The sequence below is a fragment of the Schistocerca piceifrons genome, chromosome X, assembly GCF_021461385.2.
Source record: "Schistocerca piceifrons isolate TAMUIC-IGC-003096 chromosome X, iqSchPice1.1, whole genome shotgun sequence".
NCBI classification, from domain to species: domain Eukaryota; kingdom Metazoa; phylum Arthropoda; class Insecta; order Orthoptera; family Acrididae; genus Schistocerca; species Schistocerca piceifrons.
Genome location: NC_060149.1, coordinates 318,173,671 through 318,198,300, shown reverse-complemented (window position 1 = coordinate 318,198,300; position 24,630 = coordinate 318,173,671). Strand labels below are relative to the sequence as shown.

Below are 24,630 nucleotides of genomic sequence, written 5' to 3'. Positions count from 1 at the left end.
CATAGCACCTGCCTTTATTCTGCTAGACTAACGAAAAACACTATACAGTAGTTGGATTGGGAAGTCATTCCACACACATCTTATTCACCTGACCTTTTGCCCTCAGATTTTTACCTTTTCCCCTCTCTATCGAAAAATATTCAAGGAACTTTCTTTTCGGATGAAAATGGGCTCCAAACATGGCTCGACGAGTTCTTCCCCTCAAAACACGTGATTTCTACAGTCTCAGAATCTAACAGTTACCCAGCGTTGGCAGATTGTTGTAAATAGTGGAGGAGAATATACAGGGTTATTTTTTCGTCCGGGTACAAACTCTAGGGATTGATCGATGAGAGCATATGGAACAAAAAAGGTTTAATGAACTTATGTCCAGGAGTGCATGGTTTCCATGCTAGAGATAATTTATTCAATCACACATTATTACAGAGACTCTGGTCTAATAAGCAGTGTATCATGCAGCCACAGTTACAGTATGTGCTGAAAATGGTTTCCACGTGCATCGACGCATGCGTGTATGTGCCGTATCATGTTCTGTCTCACATGTTCACATCGCCCAGGATGCATCCGAATAGTGTCAAAGGCAGCATGAATACGCTGATCCAGCGTCTCCACATCTGGAATGGTCTCTGCATATGTAATACTTTTGAGATGGCCCCATAACCAGAAATCGCACGGATTGAGATCCAGTGAGCGAGCAGACTATACAACTGGACCCCTTGTCCGATCCACCAACCAGGGAAGACACAGTTGAGATGTGTCCGGATGTTAACGACGAAGTGGGCTGGAGCACCTTTATGTAGCAGCCACATAATCATCAATGGTACTTCTTCCATTAGGGGAGGCAAAGTCAAGCCGATGGTTCCAGCCTGTTAGGCGACGTGGAAGGAAGACTGGTCCTGAAATACGGTCGCCAATTATCCCGGCCCATACATTCCGGCTGCACCGATGCTGATGATTCGCTGTCACCATATCATGAGGGTTCTGCATACTACCCCACATATGATTGTTTTGAAAGCCGAAGATACCACTCCACGTAAAGGTGACCTCATCTCTCAGTAGGATGGATGACAAATCCCGGAATCGTGGTTGTCTGATGAAAAAACCAGCGACAAACTGCTCGCGATGTGGAAAGTCTGTCGTTAGTAAGCACTGCACACGCTGCAAGTGATAAGGTTAGTAACAACTGTCATGGAGAATGTTCCACGGTCATTTGGCTTACCCTGTACTGGCGGGCCAGCTGCCTGGTACTGACATGGCGCTCGTCTTCCACAGTGCTAATCATATTTTCCTCCAAGCCTGGAGTCCGAACATTTCGGGTACGTCCTTCGCGATTTCCTGCTTCCTGAAGCGACCCTGTCTCAGACAAACGGCGAAACATTATTGCAAACATTGAATGCTGTGGTTGTTGTTGGCCGGGATGGTCTCCTGATGCAACCTTGCTGTATGCCGCCCGTTGTCATTTGCCTTTCCGGAAGTAAACACAATGTCGGCAAACTCTCGATTCGAATACGGAACCATTATGTACAACGCTGTATCACATCCACTACATGGTAAGTCAGCAAGAGAAGTGAGTCGGACAACATTACCAATGACTATGGCAGGAAAGGGCGCTAATCGTACAGCGCGTATTAGACCGAACAGTGAGTATTAGACCGTTGTCTCTGTAACAATGTGTGACTGAATACATGGTCTCCAGCATGGAAACTATGCATTTCCAAACATAAGTTCATTTGATCTTATTTGTTCTGTAGCCTCTCATTGATCAGTCCCTAGAGTTTATACACGGTAAAAGAAATTACCCTGTATAATTGATGACTAAAGTCTCTGTTAAGTGTATCTCTGGTGATTATTAAACTTAAGGAAAAACGCTACGAACTGATAGACCAACCCAACAGTACTATGTTGGAAACTCATGGATATCTCGAAAGAAGGTAGTAATGTTATTGAAGAAAAGACCACTGTCTACATCTGGGGGGGGGGGGGATAATGGTGATATATTGCAGGGCGATTCAATTATAGATTGGCTCAGAACTTTTATAATGAGCATCATAATGGGCTATTTTTTCTGAAATGTGTCTGGTAAGGTACTCAGCTGTGTACTTCACCTTCATGTGTATTAGCATGTCTATGGTCCAGGAAATGGTGGTGTCCAGTTTTATCCCTCTTCAAGTGGATATAGACGTTGAACAGCCAAGTATTAACGTCCAGAATACTACTGAAGGGGATGAATTTTGCTCTGCATGTTCGCTGCTGGTTTGCAATAGAAATTACCAAAAATACGTACATTGTACAAGTAAATACCAAATTTCTAATATATGCGAACATTGTAACTTCCATGGTATCAAATTCCTCGTTAAACTCCAGGACCCATCAAAAGATGAGAGGCAGAATTTGAATTCTCGTATTTCCAGCCTGGAGGTAGATGAAAGCAAACCACTGGAAGATGAAGGGCACACAGTACAGAACAAAAAGAAAGATGTAAACTATAAAGTAGTAAAAGCCCCCTACTTTTCAAAAGTAGCTGGTCCCTGCCCCAAGCACACAGATTTGCTGTTAATCTCCAAGGGTGAGACGCAACACTACATCAGGATCAGAAGCATGTTCCACCCACTTTCTGGCCAACTGAGTAAAAATAAAGGGCACGGCATTTTTGTCAGATGCCTCAACTCATTGACTACGACTGAGTATTTAGAAAACCATCTAATTGACTGTTCTAATCAGGAACCGATGAGTGTGGGAATGCCTACTTGAAGTTTAAGAACACCCACCAGTAGGAGCGCTGTCCCTTTGTCTTATATGCGGATTCCGAACGCCTTGTAGCTCCTGTGAAACGTTGTGAATGTGACAACACTACCTCCAACATTACCCTAACAGGACGACTAGTGCCATATACTGCTGTGTATAAATTTGTATGCTCAGATTACTCGAATCTTAACCAATTCGAATCGTATGTTGGGGATAATCCTGCGAGATGTTTGCTCACTGAGCGCGAAAATCTTGCATGGTGTGTCGATGCGATTTACTGCAACACATTCAGTGACCGTATCGCAGGAGAATGGTACAATATACAAGCAGGAAGTTGAGTGTCACATTTGTGGGATACTTCTGGACTGAAAGGAAAGGATTCCACATACAGACCCGTGTCCTTTAACAGGGAAGTTCAGTTGCAGAGTACACAGTGAATGCAACTTGAAATACCAACTGCCGTGACAAATACCCAATTTCTTTCACAATTTGAGAAGGTATGACGCTCATTTCATTGTAGAGCACTCGGGTAATGTAGGTGACGAGGTTATTGCCCTGCCCGATAACTTCAATGAATACATCTCATTCTCCACTTACTAAGGACATTCCGCTCCGCTTCCTGCATTCACTAGATTTTATGCATGCACCTCTTTAAAAACTTGCTGAGACAGTGCGTTAGGAGGACATGCATATCAACAGAGCTGCAATCTTCGTGATGCGAAGTTTCAGCTTGTGACGAAGAAGGGATATTTGCTTACGAATACTTGGATTTGAAGGAGAGACTCAGCAAAACCATATTGCCAAGCATAGCCCCTTCACCAGTAAACTCGCAGGCAGAGCCATAACGGACACAGAGTATGCGCATGAAGTGAGTGTGTGGGAGGAGTTCGGAATTCCTAATTTAGACGAAAATGCAAGACTGTATAAGGACACAGAAGTACGCCTTCTCACGGATATTTTTGAGAAATTCCGAGTTGTATGTACAGGCACATGAACTCTGGATCCTGCTTTTTATTACACCGTGCCAGTGATTTTGTGGGACGCAATGTTAAAAAGCACAAGTGTCCGCATTAAACTAATAACTGTTGACAGACTACTCCATTTCAAACACATGATTCGTGGGGGGCTTTCCCTGTGTGTGCATAGGTACGCTAAGGTGAATAAGCAACGGATGAGTGGATGAGTGGGCAGAGTACAAAGCATTTAACTATTTGAACTACATCCTATGCTTGGATGTGAAAAACTTGTGTGGGCGCCCCATGCGCCAGGCTCTGCCAATTGGAGGGTTTCGATGGCTGACCGAGAAGATCATCGCCAGATTAGATAAGTTCCAAGATGTGGCTGTGGATTCTGGTGAAGGATATGTCGCGGAGGTAGAACTGGCATATCTTACCAGTTTGCATTATGTACACAGCAACTTGACACACCAGAGTGAAAAGTCCGATGCATTGGTTCTGGCCCCAAGGTGATGGTGACGCTGGTGGGTAAAAAGAGACATTACGAAAACGGCAGCAGTGCTTCAGTTTGGCGATGCAACTTATTACAGTCACCCACGCAATCTCCTTCGAACAGCCATGCAGGCTGGAGGAGTATATAATTGTCCATACCAAAAAATACAGCTATTACGATGGGTGATTTTAAAAACGATCTCTTTAAATTAATGGTAAACTCAATATTCGGTAAAAGACGGAAGATCTGACAAATCATTGTTAAATTCATTTAGTTTGCCTTTGGGATTGACGTCATGGCGCAAGAGCTTACATCGCCAAGCTGAAGTCTAAGCAGGCCACCATCTTCAGTCACGGATTAGTCGCTTTGGAGATGGCTAAGGTTTCAGGGGAGTTCCCAAAACCTTTTACTGTCAGTGCGTGTATACTGGATCTTTCCAAACTCCACATGTACCGATTCCACTATGAGTTTGCGAAACTTAACTTCGCACAGACATTTTCATACACTGGGTGAAAGGCTGTGATCCGTATGAATTAACAAGGTGCCATCCCGACGCATTCAGCACATCTGGATAGGCGACTGACAATCTTTATGGCATTACACCTCAAAACAATTAAGTTATGTGTCTGATGAAAGATGAGGCGAATAGCAAGCAGATTGTCCAGTTTGTGGGGCTCAGATCGAAAAGACGGGCTAAGGGTGTGCATCGAGTGGTATCAATGGCTCTAACGTTCGAGGATTACAGGCAGTGTCTGCTCGATAGTTTTGGTGGTGGTCCTCCCCATATGGTGTGGCTAGCAGTCTTCTAATAGCGATATCATGTTGTACCTACTGTATCATAGCTGAAAGTCTGTCTATCGTGCCATGACGTCAAACGGTTCGTCTGTGGTAACGAGATTCTCTTATTCTTATACTGTTCACTTGAAACACAACAGAGTGGACGCGCGTTTATACTGTGTGTGTGTGTGGGATAGTAGTATGAGCTATTTGTTATAAGTGTGTATGCGTAAGCGTGCCCAAGCTAACTGCTAACGCACTATTTTTGTGTATGTAAATTGTACATACTGTATAGAAAAGAAACTTTTACTATGAACACATCTGTGTGTGTGTGTGTGTGTGTGTGTGTGTGTGTGTGTGTTTGCGTTGTGTGTGTGTGTGTGTGTGTGTGTGTGTGTGTGTGTGTGTGTGTGCGTGTTTGTGTGTGTGTGTGTGTGTGTGTGTATGTGTGTGTGTGTGTGTGTGTGTGTGTGTGTGGTTTTTCCTTCACCTGCTGTTAATTGTCCCAATTAGTTTCATTTCCCATGTATTGCATGTATCGTATGAAAAAACGAAAATTGTACTGAAAAAAATGTTTGTTGTAAAAAAAATGAAAAAGTGAATTGTATAAAAAAAGTATGTAAATAACCAATCAGAAAGAATAATGATTAAACGGGAAATGTACTATATAGAATCTTTACTAGTATCAGTGCAAATAATATTTTTGTATCTGGTAGTAGTATTGGTATCTCTGCACATATGCATACAGTTTTCTATTAAAGTACAAAAAACAATGTATTCTAAAATAACTTTGAAAAATTATTGTTAAGGAAAAGAAATGTTAACAAGAATGTATTGTACAAAAACAGAAAAGTATTGTTAATAAACTATAAATTTGTTATATACCTGTTACTATTTACAAAGTAACACCCCAAACCAGCCCAATTCTTTCACTGCGCAGTACAGAGCACAGATGACGAGATTCGTGCAGCTGCTCGAGAGAGAGAGAGAGAGAAAGTAGAGAGAGAGAGAGAGAAGGGGGGGAAGAATATATTCCCGCCATTTTTATATGCAGTTTCCCTAGATCCTTATCTGGGCTAGAAGTCGCACAGTGGATGGGTGACCATTTTCTCGCCAATGTGAGGTGTGGATGGATATGCGCCGGCCTTATCAAGAGAAAGGGGGAGGGGGGAGGGAGAAGTGGTGCATGCATCTGCGAATGAACATTGCATTGTGCTCCTTAACAACACAGGCACGGTAATATGGTATTTATTCACTGGTACCAGCCAGTGACTCAATTAAGATGTCCTCCCATCGAGGGAATTGCATAATGTGTACCAGTGCATATTGTCACTAATGAACAACGACGTACGAAAGTTTGGGTCTGATCGTGAGTCGTACACGGGTACCCAAAGTGGTTAAGAAGATCGTTGACGAACAGCGAGGAATCCGGGTTCGAGTCCCAGTGTTGCACAAAGTTTCATTGTTGTCATTACATTATACAGTTGATGATTGCCCGTGTTCGCAGCTGCGAATACATTTCATGTGCAGCAGTTTTTCTCGCATCTCAGGGTTTATGTGTCATATCACCTGAACTCCTGGTGCGGCAATTTACTTTAGAAAGAGATAATTTTTTTTCCTTTCATCATTCGGTTGGGGAAGGGGGGGGGAGGGGGGGAGTGTCAGAGAGAAAAGATATCGTAGAGCTTTGAAATTATCTGTGAATTTTGTTACAGGTGGGTCAGGAAGAAAGGGGCATGCTTTGAGAGATGATAGTATTAGTGATTGTGAACAAAAACATCATATGAAAGTATATCCTCCTCTTAATAGTTGCTGTGGAAACTAATGAAATGGGGAACAGGACAAATGCAGGCTACAGTAAATGAAATGTTGTGATCTAATGTTTTGTTCAATTGTGTACATTTCCTCACAAAAGAAGTTCAAAAAGTCCACCGTCAACTGAAATGCATTTTTCAACTCTTGTAGATACGTGCTGTGTTGCTGATCTGATTTCATTCATACGGCCGTTACTTGAGCACACGCATGTAAAATACGAGCGAGAAGTTCCTCCTTTGTGTCCACTTTGCGCTTGAAGACTGCTCTCTTACGCCAACCCCAAAAACAGTAAACCAATGGAGTAAGATCGGGTGATCTCGGTGGCCAAGAAATGAGTTCAAGGCGACCGATCCATTGCCCGGGATACGTTTCAGTGAGGTGCTGTTTCACTAACCGTACAAAAAATGAGTAGGAGGTCCGTCGCGCTGAAAATACATACGACACAGTGTTGGCAAAGAATATCCTCCAAGTATTCTTTATTACACATTCTGAAGGAAACCCAAAATAAATGGATCGATGAACTGATCATCACTAATGAGTGTGTATTAAAATGGTCCGTAAAGACAACGTAGCCTAATATCGCTTTGGTTGCATTCGCATTTGAGTGCTGGTGAAGAGACTGACGCCCGTGAGTTTCAAAGAGATCTATGTCGGATACAGTTAAGAAAAAGGCATCCCTTCACTTGAAGTTTTTTTGTTAAAAATCACGAAATCTGTCTCCCCTGAGAGCATGTACCTCTCCTCCTGCCTCGCCATATATAGTCTGGCTATTTGCCTGTCGTGAACTACCCTTCTTTTTCACCTCCACCCCAACTCCTTTGAGACGTCGGTGGTTTTTACCCTCACAGTGGTTCTTCCAGACAGTAAGTGCTATGTGTACCAAGTTTGGTTGAAATCGATCTAGTGGTTTAGGAGATGTGGAACATTCATACATACATATACACTATGAGATGAAAAGTATCCGGACACCTGCCTGAATATGACTTACAAGGTCGTGGCGCCCTCCATCGGTAATGCTGGAATTCAGTATGGTGTTGGCCCACCCTTAGCCTTGATGACAGCTTCCACTCTCGCACGCGTACGTTCAATCAGGTGCTGGAAGGTTTCTTGGGGAATGGCAGCCCATTCTTCACGGAGTGCTGCACTGAGGAGAGGTATCGATGTCGGACAGTGAGGCCTGGCACGTAGTCGGCGTTCCAAAACATCCCAAAGGTGTTCCATGGGATTAGGGTCAAGACTCTGCGCAGGACAGTCCATTACAGGGATGTTATTCTCGTGTAAGCGCTCCGCCACAGGCCGTGCATTATGAACAGGTGCTTGATCGTGTTGAAAGATGCAATCGCCGTCCTCGAATTGCTCTTCAACAGTGGGAAGCAAGAAGGTGCTTAAAACATATCAATGTAGGCCTGTGCTGTGATTGTGTCACGCGAAACAACAATGGGTGCAAGCCCCCTCCATGAAAAACACAACCACACCATAACACCACCGCCTCCGAATTTTACTGTTGGCACTACACACGCTGGCAGATGACGTTCACTGGGCATTCGCCATACCCACACCGTGCCATCGGATCGCCACATTGTGTACCGTGATTCGTCACTCCACACAACGTTTATCCACTGTTCAGTCGTCCAATGTTCACGCTCCTTACACCAAGCGAAGCGTCGTTTGGCATTTACCGGAGTGATGTGTGGCTTATGAGCAGCCGCTCGACCATGAAATCGAAGTTTTCTCACCTCCCGCCTAAGTGTCATAGTACTTGCAGTGAATCCTGATGCAGTTTGGAATTCCTGTGTGATGGTCTGGATAGATATCTGCCTATTGCACATTACGACCCTCTTCAACTGTCGGCGGCCTCTGTCAGTCAACCGCCGAGGTCGGCCTGTACGCTTTTGTGCTGTACGGGTCCCTTCACGTTTCACTTCACTATCACATCGGGAACAGTGGACCTAGGGCTGTTTAGGAATGTGGAAATCTCGAGCGACAGCTAGTCACCTGACCACGTCCGAAGTCCGTGAGTTCCGCGTAGTTCAGTGATATAGAGTATCTGGCAGTTGGCAGCGCAACGCACCTAATATGAAAAATGTATTTTTGGGGGGTGTCCGGATACTTTTGATCACATAGTGTATCTTTATAATATGTATGGATTTCTCTGTGATGCATAAGCGTAAAATAAAATAGAGTGAGAAGGCAAATTGCACACTCGGTCATATCGACATTTTTGTATCCACATCAGTTCACATAATTTTCAGTTTATGATTTTTGATTTATTACTGTCCAACATTAGACAGTTTCCAAATTGATTTTCTTTACGCGTCTACGCCCACCACCACACCAATGCCTTACTGCTTTGTGATGTTTCTGCTAAATTACTTCTTTTTCGTACAAAACTGTCAATTTTTTTCAGTCTGCAGATCGCTGTTTTTTTGTTCACATAGTGTATCTTTATAATTTGTATGGATTTCTCTGTGATGCATAAGCGTAAAAGAAAATAGAGTGAGAACGCAAATTGCACACTCGGTCATATCGACATTTTTGTATCCACATCAGTTCACATAATTTTCAGTTTATGATTTTTGATTTATTACTGTCCAACATTAGACAGTTTCCAAATTGATTTTCTTTACGCGTCTACGCCCACCACCACACCAATGCCTTACTGCTTTGTGATGTTTCTGCTAAGTTACTTCTTTTTCGTACAAAACTGTCATTTTTTTCAGTCTGCAGATCGCTGTTTTTTTTTTTTTTCATTTCCAAATCCATTCAGTCGCACCCATCTTTTGATCATATGTTGTAGTCACAGGGTGACCTCTCGTAAGTAATTATCAGTTCAGTGTCAATTTTTTTGGTTTCTTTGTGAGTATATGACAGTGAACCGCAGCTTACTCTGTAACTACACCATATGCTCTGAAGATAGGCCACATTGCTCGAAGCCGGTAATGTGGAAACGAAAAACAGCGATGTGCAGACTTAGAAGTGAGAGAATATTATATAAATAATGGTCAAGGATACTCTAGTGACAAATACGTCCAGTTCTGATAGATTTTACTTTTGCCGAAATAAATTTCTGCCGCATAATAGGCATGAGCTCATAAATTTCGAGTAATTTTTAATCGTGGTATACTTCAATGTTTATTGTCCCGTATCCTCCATTAGCAATTACTACATTGCTAACATCAACATTCCTAAGTCAGCATTTACTGACCCGTGTGTTAGCAGCCATTTCCATCTCTAACTTTGGCTTCGAAAAGAATACAACTCAAGTTAAATTATTGTTGTGAACCTTTTATATTGCTTTCGGTAACCTGAAGTTCTCTGTGAGTCCACTTATGCATCTAAAGATGCAAGATATCCAATTTAACGTACTCACTCGTTTTGTCGCAGACGTTTTCCGTGCGAAACCGCAGAACAATTAAACATCTTATACTCGCCAAATCGATAACCGGCATACGATACTGAGGAGTAAAGGATGTCGCTGTGATATCAAGAGAGGGAGATCCTGTAGAACTTTGAAGCCTGTGATGTTCTACGGCGGACTACTGACAAAGACATCTGTTGCGAAAATATTTTTACATGTAACTGTTATTACTGTCGGGTCAGGCAGTGGAATAAATTATTATCACGGTTTGATTACACACGACATTTTAGCGTGAAGAGAAAATGGAGTTTAAAATAATTACAGAATGTTGAATTATGTAGACTATGTTCTGAATTTATACCGCGTGAAGCTTACCGCAATACCATTGGTACAGATTGGAATGTACTGTACATGCACGCAGAAGACAGTTTCATCTGCATATTGCTGCTGCCTACAGCAGTGTCGACCTGTATAACTCTCAGAACTAGGAATTCAGAGGCGAAGTTAGCTATTACATTATTGACCGACTCGGACCTGGCCATTGCGGCGTCTGCAGGCAGGTGTTCGTCAAAGGCTGGACAATACCTCGAAAAGGTACTTGCAGGGTAGCAATCTTCAACTGTTCTAATTAGATTTATTCGTTTACTTAGGTGCGATCAGTATCGGGACAGTGTAACTTGAACATCTCAGAAGTACAGGCGTTCTTGTATCAATACACAGGCCGTTGGGACCCCACAATCTGTCCACCAAAGAATGATAAATATCCTCAGCACCTTCTGTCTGATTAAACTTGTTACCATGAATTGTGGGGATGCACAGAGGTTCGTTGGAAGTTTGCCGACAGATGAGATGATCATAACACAATGATTGCAATCTACTTCGCAGAGTGACACATTCATTCAGAATGTTAAGTAATATGTTCTTCCAAAGCAATGTACGCTTGACTCCACATTTATGAGTGTTTACTCTAGTCCCTATGGAACAGCCTACGTTACCGAGACACTGTAAGAAAAAGATTTTGTGAAAATCGTGTAGCCTGCACATTAGCAAGAACTTTATCTCATAGAGAAGGCTTGAGATGCTTTCAAGAGACTTATTGCAAAAAAGATTCCACTACATTGTCGCTTAACGATAAGGAAATAGCATAAATGACTAATGTTACATACAGCTACAGAAATGATCAGTAAAATTGTGGAGGACAGATCACGTGTCGCCTTCGACAGTGGCAACACTCATTACTGAATTGTTAGCGGATCCGGAGAAATGACAGCTCTGCACATAGTACGCATTGCTCCGAATGCAGGGGTGAGGTGTGGGGGGGGGGGGGGATTCCCTCTATCTGCGATGCTGAACTACTGCCATAGATGTTAGTGTTGCCTCTTAGTCTCCCAGTTCAAAGATTAATTAAATGCTAAAATGACATGTTTGTGCATTTCATCTAAGAAATAGGGAAGCTAAAAGAAAACACAACATCACTTTGAGAGGGGAACCACTGTGTCACACCCAAATACCTTCGAGTAAAGGGCACTGTTCCATTACATTTAAGCCTGCTACAAAGAAATAAAACTCAAAGTATCCGCACGAAAAAACATAATGCACAAAAAAGTTACAGCCACCAGCTGGAGCACTCAAATCAAACATGCTTGGCACATCTGCCTTAGCACAATGTCTCTCCGCAGCAGAATAATCGGCACCATCTTGGCAAAATTCTGTACGTGCCAATCAGATTTGTGCAGTTTTGAACGGTACTGGACGCACTGTGACAGGCTACCAACGACCAACTCCTGTCAGTAAGCTGTGCCAAATTATGAGTGGAGCTCCAAGTATTTGCAGGAAAGCAGCTCCAAACTGGAGAAGAAGAAACAGGAAACTGATCCTAGGCATCCCTTATTTGGCTACGGGTCTCAGTGACCAAGACTCAGTTCAAGGAATAACTTTACGCAGAAGTCTAGAGCAGTTCCTTCGTGTTCCTGAACTTGCCGAGTGGAGCTTTGTCGAGATTCCCTGCCTGAGGCACGGGGAACGAAAGTCAAAGACGAACCAGCGATATGCTCACACTTGCCTTAGGCGACATGTAAGACGCTGAGAAGACTGAGAAATGGGGTCTCGTGATGCAAAGCCAACCTCAGAGGAGTGGGTGACCAGCATGACTAACAACATCTGCTTGTGTCCAGAACCCACCGGATATGTTTACTACCAGTGGTCTTGTAGCAGCTAACAAAACAACACCCATAATCGCCGAATACTATGCTCTCCATAGAATAAGAAAAGAATTATCTTGTTGGTTGCTTTTTTCTTTATGTTCCTGTCTGTATTTCATTGAAGATTGCATGAAACTGATTGTTTGTATGTCATTCATCTGTTTGTATATTACACTACTGGCCACTAAAATTGCAACACCACGAAGATGACGTGTTACAGACGCGAAATTTAACCGACAGGAAGAAGATGCTGCGATATGCAAATGATTAGCTTTTCAGAGCATTCACACAAGGTTGGCACCGGTGGCGAAACCTACAACGTGCTGACATGAGGAAAGTTTCCAACCGATTTCTCATACACAAACAGCAGTTGACAGGCGTTGCCTGGTGAAACGTTGTTATGATGCCTCGTGTAAGGAGGAGAAAGCGTACCATCACGTTTCCGACTTTGAAAAAAGTCGGATTGTAGCCTATCGCGATAAAGGTTTATCGTATCGCGACATTGCTGCTCGCGTTGGTCGAGATCCAATGACTGTTAGCAGAATATGGAATCGGTGGGTTCACGAGGGTAATACGGAACGCCGTACTGGATCCCAACGGCTTCGTTATCACTAGCATTCGAGATGACACGCATCTTATCCGCATGGCTGTAACGGATCGTGCAGCCACGTCTCGATCCCTGAGTCAACAGATGGCGACGTTCGCAAGACAAAAACCATCTGCACGAACAGTTCGATGACATTTGCAGGAGCATGGACTATCAGCTCGGAGACCATGGCTGCGGTTACCCTTGACGCTGCATCACAGAAAGGAGCACCCGCGATGGTGTACTCAACGACGAACCTGGGTGCACGAATGGCAAAACGTCATTTTTTCGGATGAGTCCAAGTTCTGTTTACAGCATCATGATGGTCGCGTCCGTGTTTGGCGACATCGCGGTGAACGCACATTGGAAGCGTGTATTCGTCATCGCCATACTGGCGTATCACCCGGCATGATGGTATGGGGTGCCACTGGTTACACGTCTCTGTCACCTCTTGTTCGCATTGACGGCACTTTGAACAGTGGACGTTACATTTCAGATGTGTTACGACCCGTGCCTGTACCCTTCATTCGATCCCTGCAAAACCCTAAATTTCAGCAGGATAATGCACGACCGCATGTTGCAGGTCCTGTACGGGCTTTTCTGGATACAAAAAATGGTCGACTGCTGCCCTGGGCAGCACATTCTCCAGATCTCTCACCAATTGAAAACGTCTGGTCAATGGTGGCCGAGCAACTGGCTCTTCACAATACGCCAGTCACTACTCTTGATGAACTGTGGTATCGTGTTGAAGCTGCATGGGCAGCTGTACCTGTACACGCCATCCAAGCTCTGTTTGACTGAATGGCTAAAATGGCTCTGAGCACTATGGGACTTAACATCTATGGTCATCAGTCCCCTAGAACTTAGAACTACTTAAATCTAACTAACCTAAGGACATCACACAACACCCAGTCATCACGTTTTGACTCAATGCCCAGGCGTATCGACGCCGTTATTACGGCCAGAGGTGGTTGTGCTGGATACTGATTTCTCAAGATCGATGCACCCAAATTCCGTGAAAATGGAATCACATGTCAGTTCTAGTATAATATAATTGTCCAATGAATGCCCGTTTATCATCTGCATTTCTTCTTGGTGTAGCAATTTTAATGGCCAGTAGTGTATTAATGCTGTACCAGTATTGCAATAATTTCATGAACTCGACACGTAAAATAAAATAAATAAATAAACTAACTGCAACACATTACATGGTAGTTAATTGCATCTGGGAAGCAAACTGTCTGGCTCTTACCCGTACGACATGTGCTCCCGCAGCGGCGAGCCCTTGGGGACTGCAAGATAGGTCATGCCGTGGGGCACCAGGATGATCTCTGAGAGCGCGCATTTCCCGCGTTCGCTGAACGTGCGCAGGATGAGCGGGTACATCGTTACCGCCTCCGCCTGGAATGCGAACAGCGACGTGCGCATACGCTCCACGCCCACATCGATCTGGTAGTAGGCTGGCCGTTTCGCTGTCGGCGGGAACACCTTGCGTACGAACAGCTCGCGCACAACTGGATCTGTCGATTTCTGAAAATTTAACAAAAAGAAATAAAACATCCAAAATCAACAATATAAGTTACCACATCAATGCACGACACTACTTTCCACTAGAAATACAGAACATTTATGGAAGACAATTATACAGGGTGGTCAGAAACAGTCTGAGAAGTTTGAAATGTAGCTGCAGGGTAGATAGTGTTGAGAAATAATTGTTTCCGAGATAATTAGTGTGGAAGTTAACGTCAAGCAGATGCGAGCGCAAATTCAAGTGACCCGCCAGATACAATTAGTATCAGTTGATCCCATAGCGTAGATGATAGCGTACGAGAGTGCTCGGCCTTTGATTCTGGCTCGTTCCTTCCTACTGTGCCATGTCAAATTTTTATATTACTCTCTTTTTCGGTTTTAGGAAACCAAACGAAGAACACTTTTGGCGGCACCGTTACTAGCGGTCAGCTTGAATTTGTGCGCGCAACGGCCTCATTAGCTAACTTCAATGCTAATTAACTCGGAAACTGCACAACGTATCGATTTTTTTCCTTAACATTATTTCTCGCTGCATCCTACCCTGCAATAGCTTTAGAAGCTTTTCAAACTGTTTCTGACCATCTTGTGAATCCTATGGTACATCTAAGTAGGTTTCTGGCGCTGACGTGGGTCAAGTTCTGTGCTAATCACAAGTATTACCCGTCAAAGCGAACTCGAGACTGGGACAGGGAGGAATCACAGTCCTGCTTAGAACCGAGACACAGAATGGGAGATAGTAAAAGCGTACACTCCAGCATTCTACAAGTGGAACGCTGTTATAGGCTGCACGTCTATATGCGAGTGGCCTGCATAGTAAAATAACTAAACATTGTTCTTGACAATACTACTCGCCCACCATCAGAGTGACAACAGTAATTCACAGTGTAACTTTCATGAACCGACGTTTCGTTGGAACGAACGACTGGCCCCTTTAATTGTAGTGCTTCGTATTTTGCTAAAGATCGGTACGTATGGGGCAGTATGGGCTACCTAATATGTTAAAAAAAGACACGCATAAAAATGGAATTTTCCCGGAGTTCATACATCGCATTCTATTGGTGATAGGAAGGTAGGGTAAATTATTTTGGTTAGCCCTTGGGCAATTGACCATTTGTATGGAAGGATCGTCTTACTGTAACTGTCCTACAATACGGGGCCAAAGTTTGAATATTACAAACTTCCTGCGCCTTATGCAGATGGAGCAAATCGGATGGTTCTTTGTGCATTAGATTTGGATTACGGTGCGCCCTAAGAGGTTTATGGAGGCACCATTTAGTTCATGGGCGGTTTCTGAGGAAACATGAAAAACATGATGTTTGGGTAACAAAACCGAGCCACTGATTCCAAGACGACAATGCACAGCAGATGGCTGAGATACGAAGTTATCCTACTTGTACACGTAAAATACTCACTTGAAATCCGGTGCGCCCCGGAAATGTCGTTTATAAAGTGACGTAGCACGCAGAAGTATGCCGTAAAGTGTCTCCATTATCATCAGAAGGGTTCTGGGAACCCCATGTTGTTGTAGTGCTGAAGCACACGCAACATTTTTGTGCACATAAAATCCGGCCAGAGGTGTAAAAGTCTATAGTTTTGCGTTATTTTAATTTCATATAAGTAAGCTATCAAAATTTAACTGACCCATAAAATTCTTTTCGAGTGAGTGAGATTCCCTGCTGTAGCAGAGAAAAGGGAACCAGCAGAAAAATGCTCCTACCGGAGCACAGAAAAGGCGAATATGTTCCTGTTTATTAAAATAATGACTGAAAAATGCTCAAGTGCTTCATTCTACCTTCCTCAGCAGCTTTAAAAATTTTACGAAGAATTTTTGTATGCGAACATATTCGCACTTTTTTATACCGAGAAAGGAGAGAGTGGCAGTGGGAAAGAGAAGGAAAAGTAATAAATACTAGAGGACTGTAGACAGTGGTTATGGTACAAAAAGAGAGAAGGAGACAATGGCGTTGTGAGAGAAAGAATGAGACAATGGCAGTGGAACTTAGTTGAGAGTGACAAAACAGAGCTAGGAAAAAGTGAAAGAGACAGTGCCAGTGGGAGAGGAATAAAGATAAAGAGAAAGTGAAAGTTGGTGGTAGCCAGTGATAATGAGAAACAGAATCTATGATAATAACAACGAGGAAGAGAGAGATAGTGACACTGAGACGAGGCGGCAACAGTGGGAAGGGATGAATGAGATAGAAGTAGTAAGAGAGGGCAACAGGGAAACAGTGAAAGTGAGAGGAGACAGTATTAGTACGACAGAAAGAAGGAGACTGTGGTTGTGAGAGTTACAGAGACACAAGGAGATAACAACAATGTGTTGGGCTGAATGAGAAAAAGAATGGGCAAGTGGGACTGGACGGAATAGTGGGTATGGGCGAGGTTCAGTTAAGGGAGCTTGTGTGAGTGAGCGGTGCGTTGCACGTTAAAAAGAGCGCCAATACCATCTCATCTCATATTTTTTGGGAAAATATTTAAAGGTGCTGACGAATATAGAATGAACTGGTACGCCACTTTTCACTCAGAGTCTTTAAATAAACATGAGCATGATCACCTTTTTGTGCTCCTATAGTAGTATTTTGCCTCTGGTATAATGTAGTAAGCACTTTTTTAAACTATGTGGTAGCGTTAGCGCACATAACGACGCATATACAGGGTGTTACAAAAAGGTACGGCCAAACTTTCAGGAAACATTCCTCACACACATATAAAGAAAAGATGTTATGTGGACATGTGTCCGGAAACGCTTAATTTCCGTGTTAGAGCTCATTTTAGTTTCGTCAGTATGTACTGTACTTCCTCGATTCACCGCCATGATTTCATACGGGATACTCTACCTGTGCTGCTAGAACATGTGCCTTTACAAGTACGACACAACATGTGGTTCATGGACGATGGAGCTCCTGCACATTTCAGTCGAAGTGTTCGTACGCGTCTCAACAACAGATTCGGTGACCGATGGATTGGTAGAGGCGGACCAATTCCATGGCCTCCACGCTCTCTTGACCTCAACCCTCTTGACTTTCATTTATGGGGGCATTTGAAAGCTCTTGTCTACGCAACCCCGGTACCAATTGTAGAGACTCTTCGTGCTCGTATTGTGGACGGCTGTGATACAATACGCCATTCTCCAGGGCTGCATCAGCGCATCAGGGATTCCATGCGACGAAGGGTGGATGCATGTATCCTCGCTAACGGAGGACATTTTGAACATTTCCTGTAACAATGTGTTTGAAGTCACGCTGGTACGTTCTGTTGCTGTCTGTTTCCATTCCATGATTAATGTGATTTGAAGAGAAGTAATAAAATGAGCTCTAACATTGAAAGTAAGCGTTTCCGGACACATGTCCACATAACATATTTTCTTTCTTTGTGTGTGAGGAATGTTTCCTGAAAGTTTGGCCGTACCTTTTTGTAACACCCTGTATTCTGGCACCTTTAGAAACTAAGTATCATAGAACAATTTTTGTGACATTGCTTGATAACCTTGAGATCCAGTTCACTGTGAAAAAACCTTTGAAGTTTTCGCGAAGTTGATGCTTTGTCATTAAAAATAAGCTGCTCATGTGTGCTTGCTATCTGTCTTGTTCTTGAAAGCCACTTTGAATGGTTGAGGATTCTCGTTGTTAATTACTCATGAAACCTTCCACCTTTCCTGTTCCTAGCTATGATCAGGTTTCTATACACGTATTTGGACTACTAGAGTGCTCAACACTTAACAGTGGGGACACAGACATGAATAGGAAACGTGACGTTACAGACAGAAGCGTACAGCTTAAGCATGGGACTTCTTTATGACTGGTACCTTTTACTGACAACAAATATCACTCTTCGAGTTGGTGTTATTAATGAGAGGTTTAAATCCCCCGCAGATGGATAGAATATTGTATGACATCGTAATTTAAAGATTTACAGTGTAAATGAATAAACCTTTTGCTGAACTCAGTTATAATTATGGGCTAACATATGAGAAACCAGGCTGCCTTTACTAGTGATGATTACCAATACACAGAATGATTATAAGTGCAGCTACACAGGAAGGCCCAGTATGGGCGGTAATTATCATATGGCAGCGAAACTTGGTATATATCCTAATGCATTAATGCGGGACCTATTTAACTGGAAAAAAATTAGTTCCAATTTTGGCCACCTGGTGCAAATCTGGCGCTGTATAGCATTTCGTCAATGCCTTTATCACTCGTTTAACCTCTTCTGCCCAAGTCCCGTTTCCTGATCTATTACATATGGAAACACTTTTATGCGTCTTTCGTGCATTCACAGCGCCAGATTTGCACCTAGTGTCCAAAATTGGAACTAATTTTTTCCCAGCGTAAAGCTGTTCCGCATTAATGTATTAGAATATCTATCAAGTTTCGCTGCGATACGACAATTTCAACCTCGTATGTGGACTATTGAAGTAAGAAAAGAAGTAATTCACTGATTAACCTAAACGCCCATGACTTTGGACACAAAAAAGCGGCGCAGGAGAGGCGGGAGGATAAATGGGACAGTGAGGGAAAGCAATACGTTCACAAACCAGTTCATGTGAAAAATAAAATTAGAAGCATCATTCTTCAAAAATGGTTCAAATGGCTCTGAGCACTATGGGACTTAACATCTGTGGTCATCAGTCCCCTAGAACTTGGGACTACTTAAACCTACCTAAGCTAATGACATCACACACATCCATGCCCGAGGCAGAATTCGAACCTGCGACCGTAGCAGTCGCGCGGTTCCGGACTGCGCGCCTAGAACCGCGAGACCACCGCGGCCGGCATCATTCTTCACTTCGACTATTAACAACATGTTTATAACAAGCCCACCAGAGAGAGCATGTCTCCACTCCATCGGTGGCCATGAGTTTGCAAATATACATCAAGTCTTTTAAATCCGATTTTGAGAAAAGAGAGTAAATGATATTGTACAGGCGTATAGGTACTCGTTCGGCATGGAATGCCACGTATTATTCGCCAACTCGACAGTTTAGGTGCTCATTTTCGAAACAGAAACACATGTGTCTCTGACTACAGGCATTCTACAACACATGTAGAGAGTAACTGCGGTGCCAAAATTAACACTTTCTAGTGGTTGAGAGCAAGTGGACAGGAAACAATTAGTGACGCAAATTTAGAGCAAAAACGAGTCTGATGGACTCGTGATGACACGTAGTAACCATAAGGGAAGGTTCAAAAGTCTCGATCAAAAATTGAGAGTGAACGTGTTGTTTAATAAGTGCTGATGGCATATGCAACTTAAATTTTCTGGCGATTCAACACTACGTGTGAAGTCGTTGAACAATGATGCAAGTCTATAACATGACAACTCTAACCATACAGAGGTAAAGGGCGCTAACTATACGAACTATTACAGCAAGATATAATATTATCATTCACCCGGTACTTGAATAGCCAGACCTAAAGAATGTACAGACATAGGCTGTGTGTCACTTTCGAACACTAGAGCAATTGCCCGCAAATGGCAAAGGTCCCGACTTCGATTCTCGGTCCGGCACACAGTTTTATTCTGCCATGACGCTTCAAACACAAAGATGGTTATATCGTCCGTTCAGATGACTCTCATTAGAAATTAACGTGGAATAAACCTTAAACTAACCCGTGAGACACAGTGAATTCAGTCTGGGGATACATTTAGATAATCATGACCACACCGTTCTCCTAGTTATCGTAGCTACAGTTCGGATCAGAATAAAAGCGCCCTCGCGGAGCTCTCATTTTTCACACTCGTGGACTATTACAAAAGACATAAAGAATTCTCCCTAACATTATTCAGCTGAAAAGAAAACGTTTCGTATTACGATCGCTGAAAAACGAGACATCCTGAAACCCATATCCGGAAATATACAGTGTGTTCGCAAAAACACAACTGTTCATACTCACCGCTGCGGCCCAACTGTGGCCACATCGGCCGCGCCAGAGCGCTTGGGGAGCCCAATGTGGTGGGGGTTAGCAAAGAGGCACGAACGAGCCTCTGGCCAACATAACGGCCCGAACACGAAAACTCTCCTTAGCGTGACCTATGGATGTGGACAAACCTCTCTGCTTTCTTTTATCAGCATATCAAATTGACATAACTACCATATTATGCTACGCCGGCCGGTGTGGCCGAGCGGTTCTAGGCGCTTCAGTCTGGAACCGTGCGACCGCTACAGTCGCAGGTCCGAATCCTGCCTCGGGAATGGATGTGTGTGTTGTCCTTAGGTTAGTTAGGTTTAAGTAGTTCTAAGTTCTAGGGGACTGATGACCTCAGATGTTAAGTCCCATAGTGTTCAGAGCCATTTGAACCATATTATGCTACAGTGTACGGTTACCCATGAAACTTTCAAATTAAACCTCATCATGCAGCCATGCACCCATTGCTTTCATACACAGCACGGGGAGAGGCACAAACATGTATTCATACTAGATGGACATAAAACTCCTCTCTCTTCCAAAGACATATCACTTTCATTTACAGGCAACTTGTGGCGTCAGCTGCAGATAATCCACACAGTGAGAGACTTTCTGTATGAAACGGTTCTAATAAACTTGTTTCATTGTATTGTTTATTGTATCGCTCAAATTACTACGAAATAACGCCTTTATCCATGTCATCAATGGGATACTTTGTTTCTTCTTCTTCGACGTAGATACTTGGATCACATACTCCACTCAGAATCGATCCCGCCTTCGTAACTTGAACATCATAGACTTTAAAAATTTGTTTGCACGTTCCGTCATCCTTCCCATCAGCCTTATTGCTCCCTTCTCCGTCTCATCAATACATTTATTGGCGTTAATAGCAAACCGTCTGTGCTTCGCTCAAACACATATACGTTTATCACTTTCCGTGCCTCCACTGCAAGCTAGTAATGGGGACTACTTTCAACTGCACATAGTCAAGTGACCGAATTAGTTTCCGACACGGCTGGGTTTACGTTCTCTTTGCCGAGTAATGTATGTGTTGCACAACTTTCAATGCATTTCCCTTTTTAGTGCAGTTTGCAACGATCCTACATAAGCTGGTATTGCCTTAATGGAAGAACACCTTATTTTTTGTCCCTCTGTGTTTAGACCGTCATAAACAAGGAATTTATTCGACTGTTATGTGGTACATATGACTGAGATCACTTGGCCTGTACCGAGCGAGGTGGCGCAGTGGTTAGACACTGGACTCGCATTCGGGAAGACGACGGTTCACTCTCGCGTCCGGCCATCCTGATTTAGGTTTTCCGTGATTTCCCTAAATCGCTCCAGGCAAAATGCCGGGATGATTCCTTTCAAAGGGCACGGCCGACTTCCTTCCCCGTCCTTCCCTAATCCGATGAGACCGATGACCTCGCTGTCTGGTCTCCTTCCCCGAAACAACCAACCAACCAACTTGGCCTGTGTCGAACTCTAGTGGCAGTTTGGAGAGGTCTGTCTTCTGACTGGAGGAAAATGCTTTGGAAGTGCAAACAAGAGCCTTCTATTGACTGATTTCAATTGGGTACTACAGACCTTCAACTTGACGGGAACCCCAAAAGCTAAGAAGGTTTAAGGATTGCTAGTCGACGGAGTTCCGGAGTAGACTGAAGGCATTAGCAGCATGACGATGGCTGAATCAAGAATCTGCAAATCAGAGAGTAAGTCCATGAGGAAGAGATGTGCTGGACAGAGACCGGCGTCTGAACAACTCTTCACGGAGGATGTCAGTCTGTCAAAAGACGAAGACACCGAATTCTCCTTAACCATTACTTCCATGGTGTGTTACATGTCGCACTGTTTGAGAGTTACAGATTCTGCGATCGATGCTAGTAATAAATACTGCAGTTTCTGTAGAATGTGGAAAAACATATTGCCTCTGAATTGACAGCAATCTGAAAATTTATAGTATGTGGTCATGGACTTACATGAGCAGTACTTCTGGATTCAGCATCAGTCTATTAACTCCCACACTAATCAGCCACATCGAGAAAGAGGTTAAAACACAGGACTGGTCTTCGAGAGAAGCTGTATTAAAATCCCCGCCTGGGTGTCCCGATTTGTATTTTCTTAAACAGCTTAAAATGTATATAAATTGTAACAGGTTCCAGCGTCTACTTCACTATGCTACGTAGTTTAGTACGCAATAAATTGACGGTAATGACTCTTATAACATGAAAATGGATTCCACCGCTAAACTTTGAGAAGTAGTCCAACACTATTGTCATTTTTAATACAGGGACCTAGGCTTCAACGACGTACTGCTAGACTATCATATTTATTTTTTTATTGATTTATTGCGTATTTAGCCTGACCAGATTGTGGTCTTAAGGTCCTCTCTTACATCTGCTCCGTCGATAGATTCGATATCGATAGATGCTTTTTTTTTCTCTGTATAGTATGAGAAGAATTTCAGTTGCAAAACCCGGATGCTAGAGGAAATTAGTTAGTGTTGCTTTCTTGTATACCTTTTCTTTATGGTTAGCATTTTAAATACTAGATCTGCTTCATAAATTGAGTATTATTTTGTTCTCCAGTAAAAGAAAAAGAAAGACTCGAAGGACATTGTTGGCTGGGAGATCGATAAGTTTATTTTCCGCCGTATAATCTACATTCTGCTGTTACTGCTTCTCTTCTTACATCACAACACACCCCGGCTCCTTTTGTACTGGTCGGTCCGCTTCTTATGACGGCTGGAGGTCCATTCCGCATTACAGAAGGGTGTCCAGATACGTTTGAACATATAGTGTAGCATATGCAACTAAAGACAACCCAGAATCATTAAGATTTGCTCCAATGAATTATGTTAATATCAGTGTGGATGTAAATATTGCCATACGAAGTAGTTCGATGATTTTTAATCACTCTGTACTTCCCAATGTTATTGTGAATATTACTTCATATTTAATATTTATAATGCTGGAATTTGGTGAAATCGTTACTTGATACGTACAACAAACTCACAATAGAACTCGCCAGGATTTACTTAAGAAGAGTTTTTAAAAATCGCTTCGCGTTTTAGACATTGCGAATGATCAGATATGTTGCCACTGAATGTCACTGGAACATCACTTCTGTGACACGTTGATTCGAGCAGCTTCATACGACAAACTGATCGTGGTAGGTTTTCATCATTTCGCTTTACTTTGAAATGAGATACGTCAGAGGTGACTTCCAGGAGGTGGAAGATATGCATTGGCAGCGCGCTCTCTTACGTCTGTGTAGTGAAGGTCGGTGTCTATTGCAACACCTCGGCTGCGGCGTGTCACGTTTATGGATCCCGTTCCTGTGAGCGAGACGGACGGGGAACCACAGGTGAACAGAGGTTCCTCTTCTGCTGCTTCAGATCACTCTGGCTATCTAGCACAGCATCTTGTTTCAAGCCAACTTCTTTTGGTGGAGAAACGTTTCGGTGAATTTCAGTAAATGGACCTCATAAAGCTGACAAACGAAATACATCCTAATTACGTATGTAGTGATTCTTTTGGCAGGTGTTCTATCATTAATATAAATTAGCTACTTCTGAATTGGCACCAGAATCAGCAAATCGATCATTAAATGAGTATATTCCTGGAAGCATTTTCTGCACACTCTGTTTACGGTAACCGACATGTCATTTTAGTCTTTGGAGATTTAACTGGAGAAAATATGTAAGAGTATCGTTGGATGCTTGGTAAATTATTTCTGCAGTTAGTAGCAATGTAGACTACTAGGCGATCTGTGTGCCGTTATCTGTGTCTTTATGTTTGTTACGCAATTTCATTTCATAAACAGCGTCTGTAGATACAATACGTTAACCATTTCCTTTGAAACTTCCATGTATCTTGTGGCGAGTAAGACTCTAACAACACAACGTCATCAGTCCCCTAGAACTTAGAACTACTTAAACCTAACTAACCTAAGGACATCACACACATCCATTCCCGAGGCAGGATTCGGACCTGCGACAGTAACGGTCGCGCGGTTCCAGACTGAAGCGCCTAGAACAGCTCGGCCACACTAGCCGGCTAGTGTATTCCATCTAACGATGAGTTGCAGGATGTGGGTGCGTCACTAGCATGAGTCATATTTGCATTAGTAATTAATACACATTTTCGCAGTTGTTAATAAAGTAATACTATTTCAAAAACTGAAAGAAAAATACAGTTTAAAAGTGAATTATAAGCAGGCTAGCAGCGTAATATTAACATATGGAAAGCCTCAAGTTGT

The 24,630-nt window shown here is 43.0% G+C and overlaps 1 protein-coding gene across 1 annotated transcript in view; it reads right to left on the bottom strand.

Annotated features, from left to right (window-relative positions):
- The window catches only part of LOC124722336, a 170,638-nt gene that overhangs the window by 14,421 nt on the left and 131,587 nt on the right, over positions 1-24,630 (bottom strand). The window contains exon 5 of the mRNA XM_047247511.1: positions 14,184-14,461. Coding sequence (XP_047103467.1) covers positions 14,184-14,461 — 278 coding nt within the window. The remainder of the gene's footprint in view (positions 1-14,183; positions 14,462-24,630) is intronic.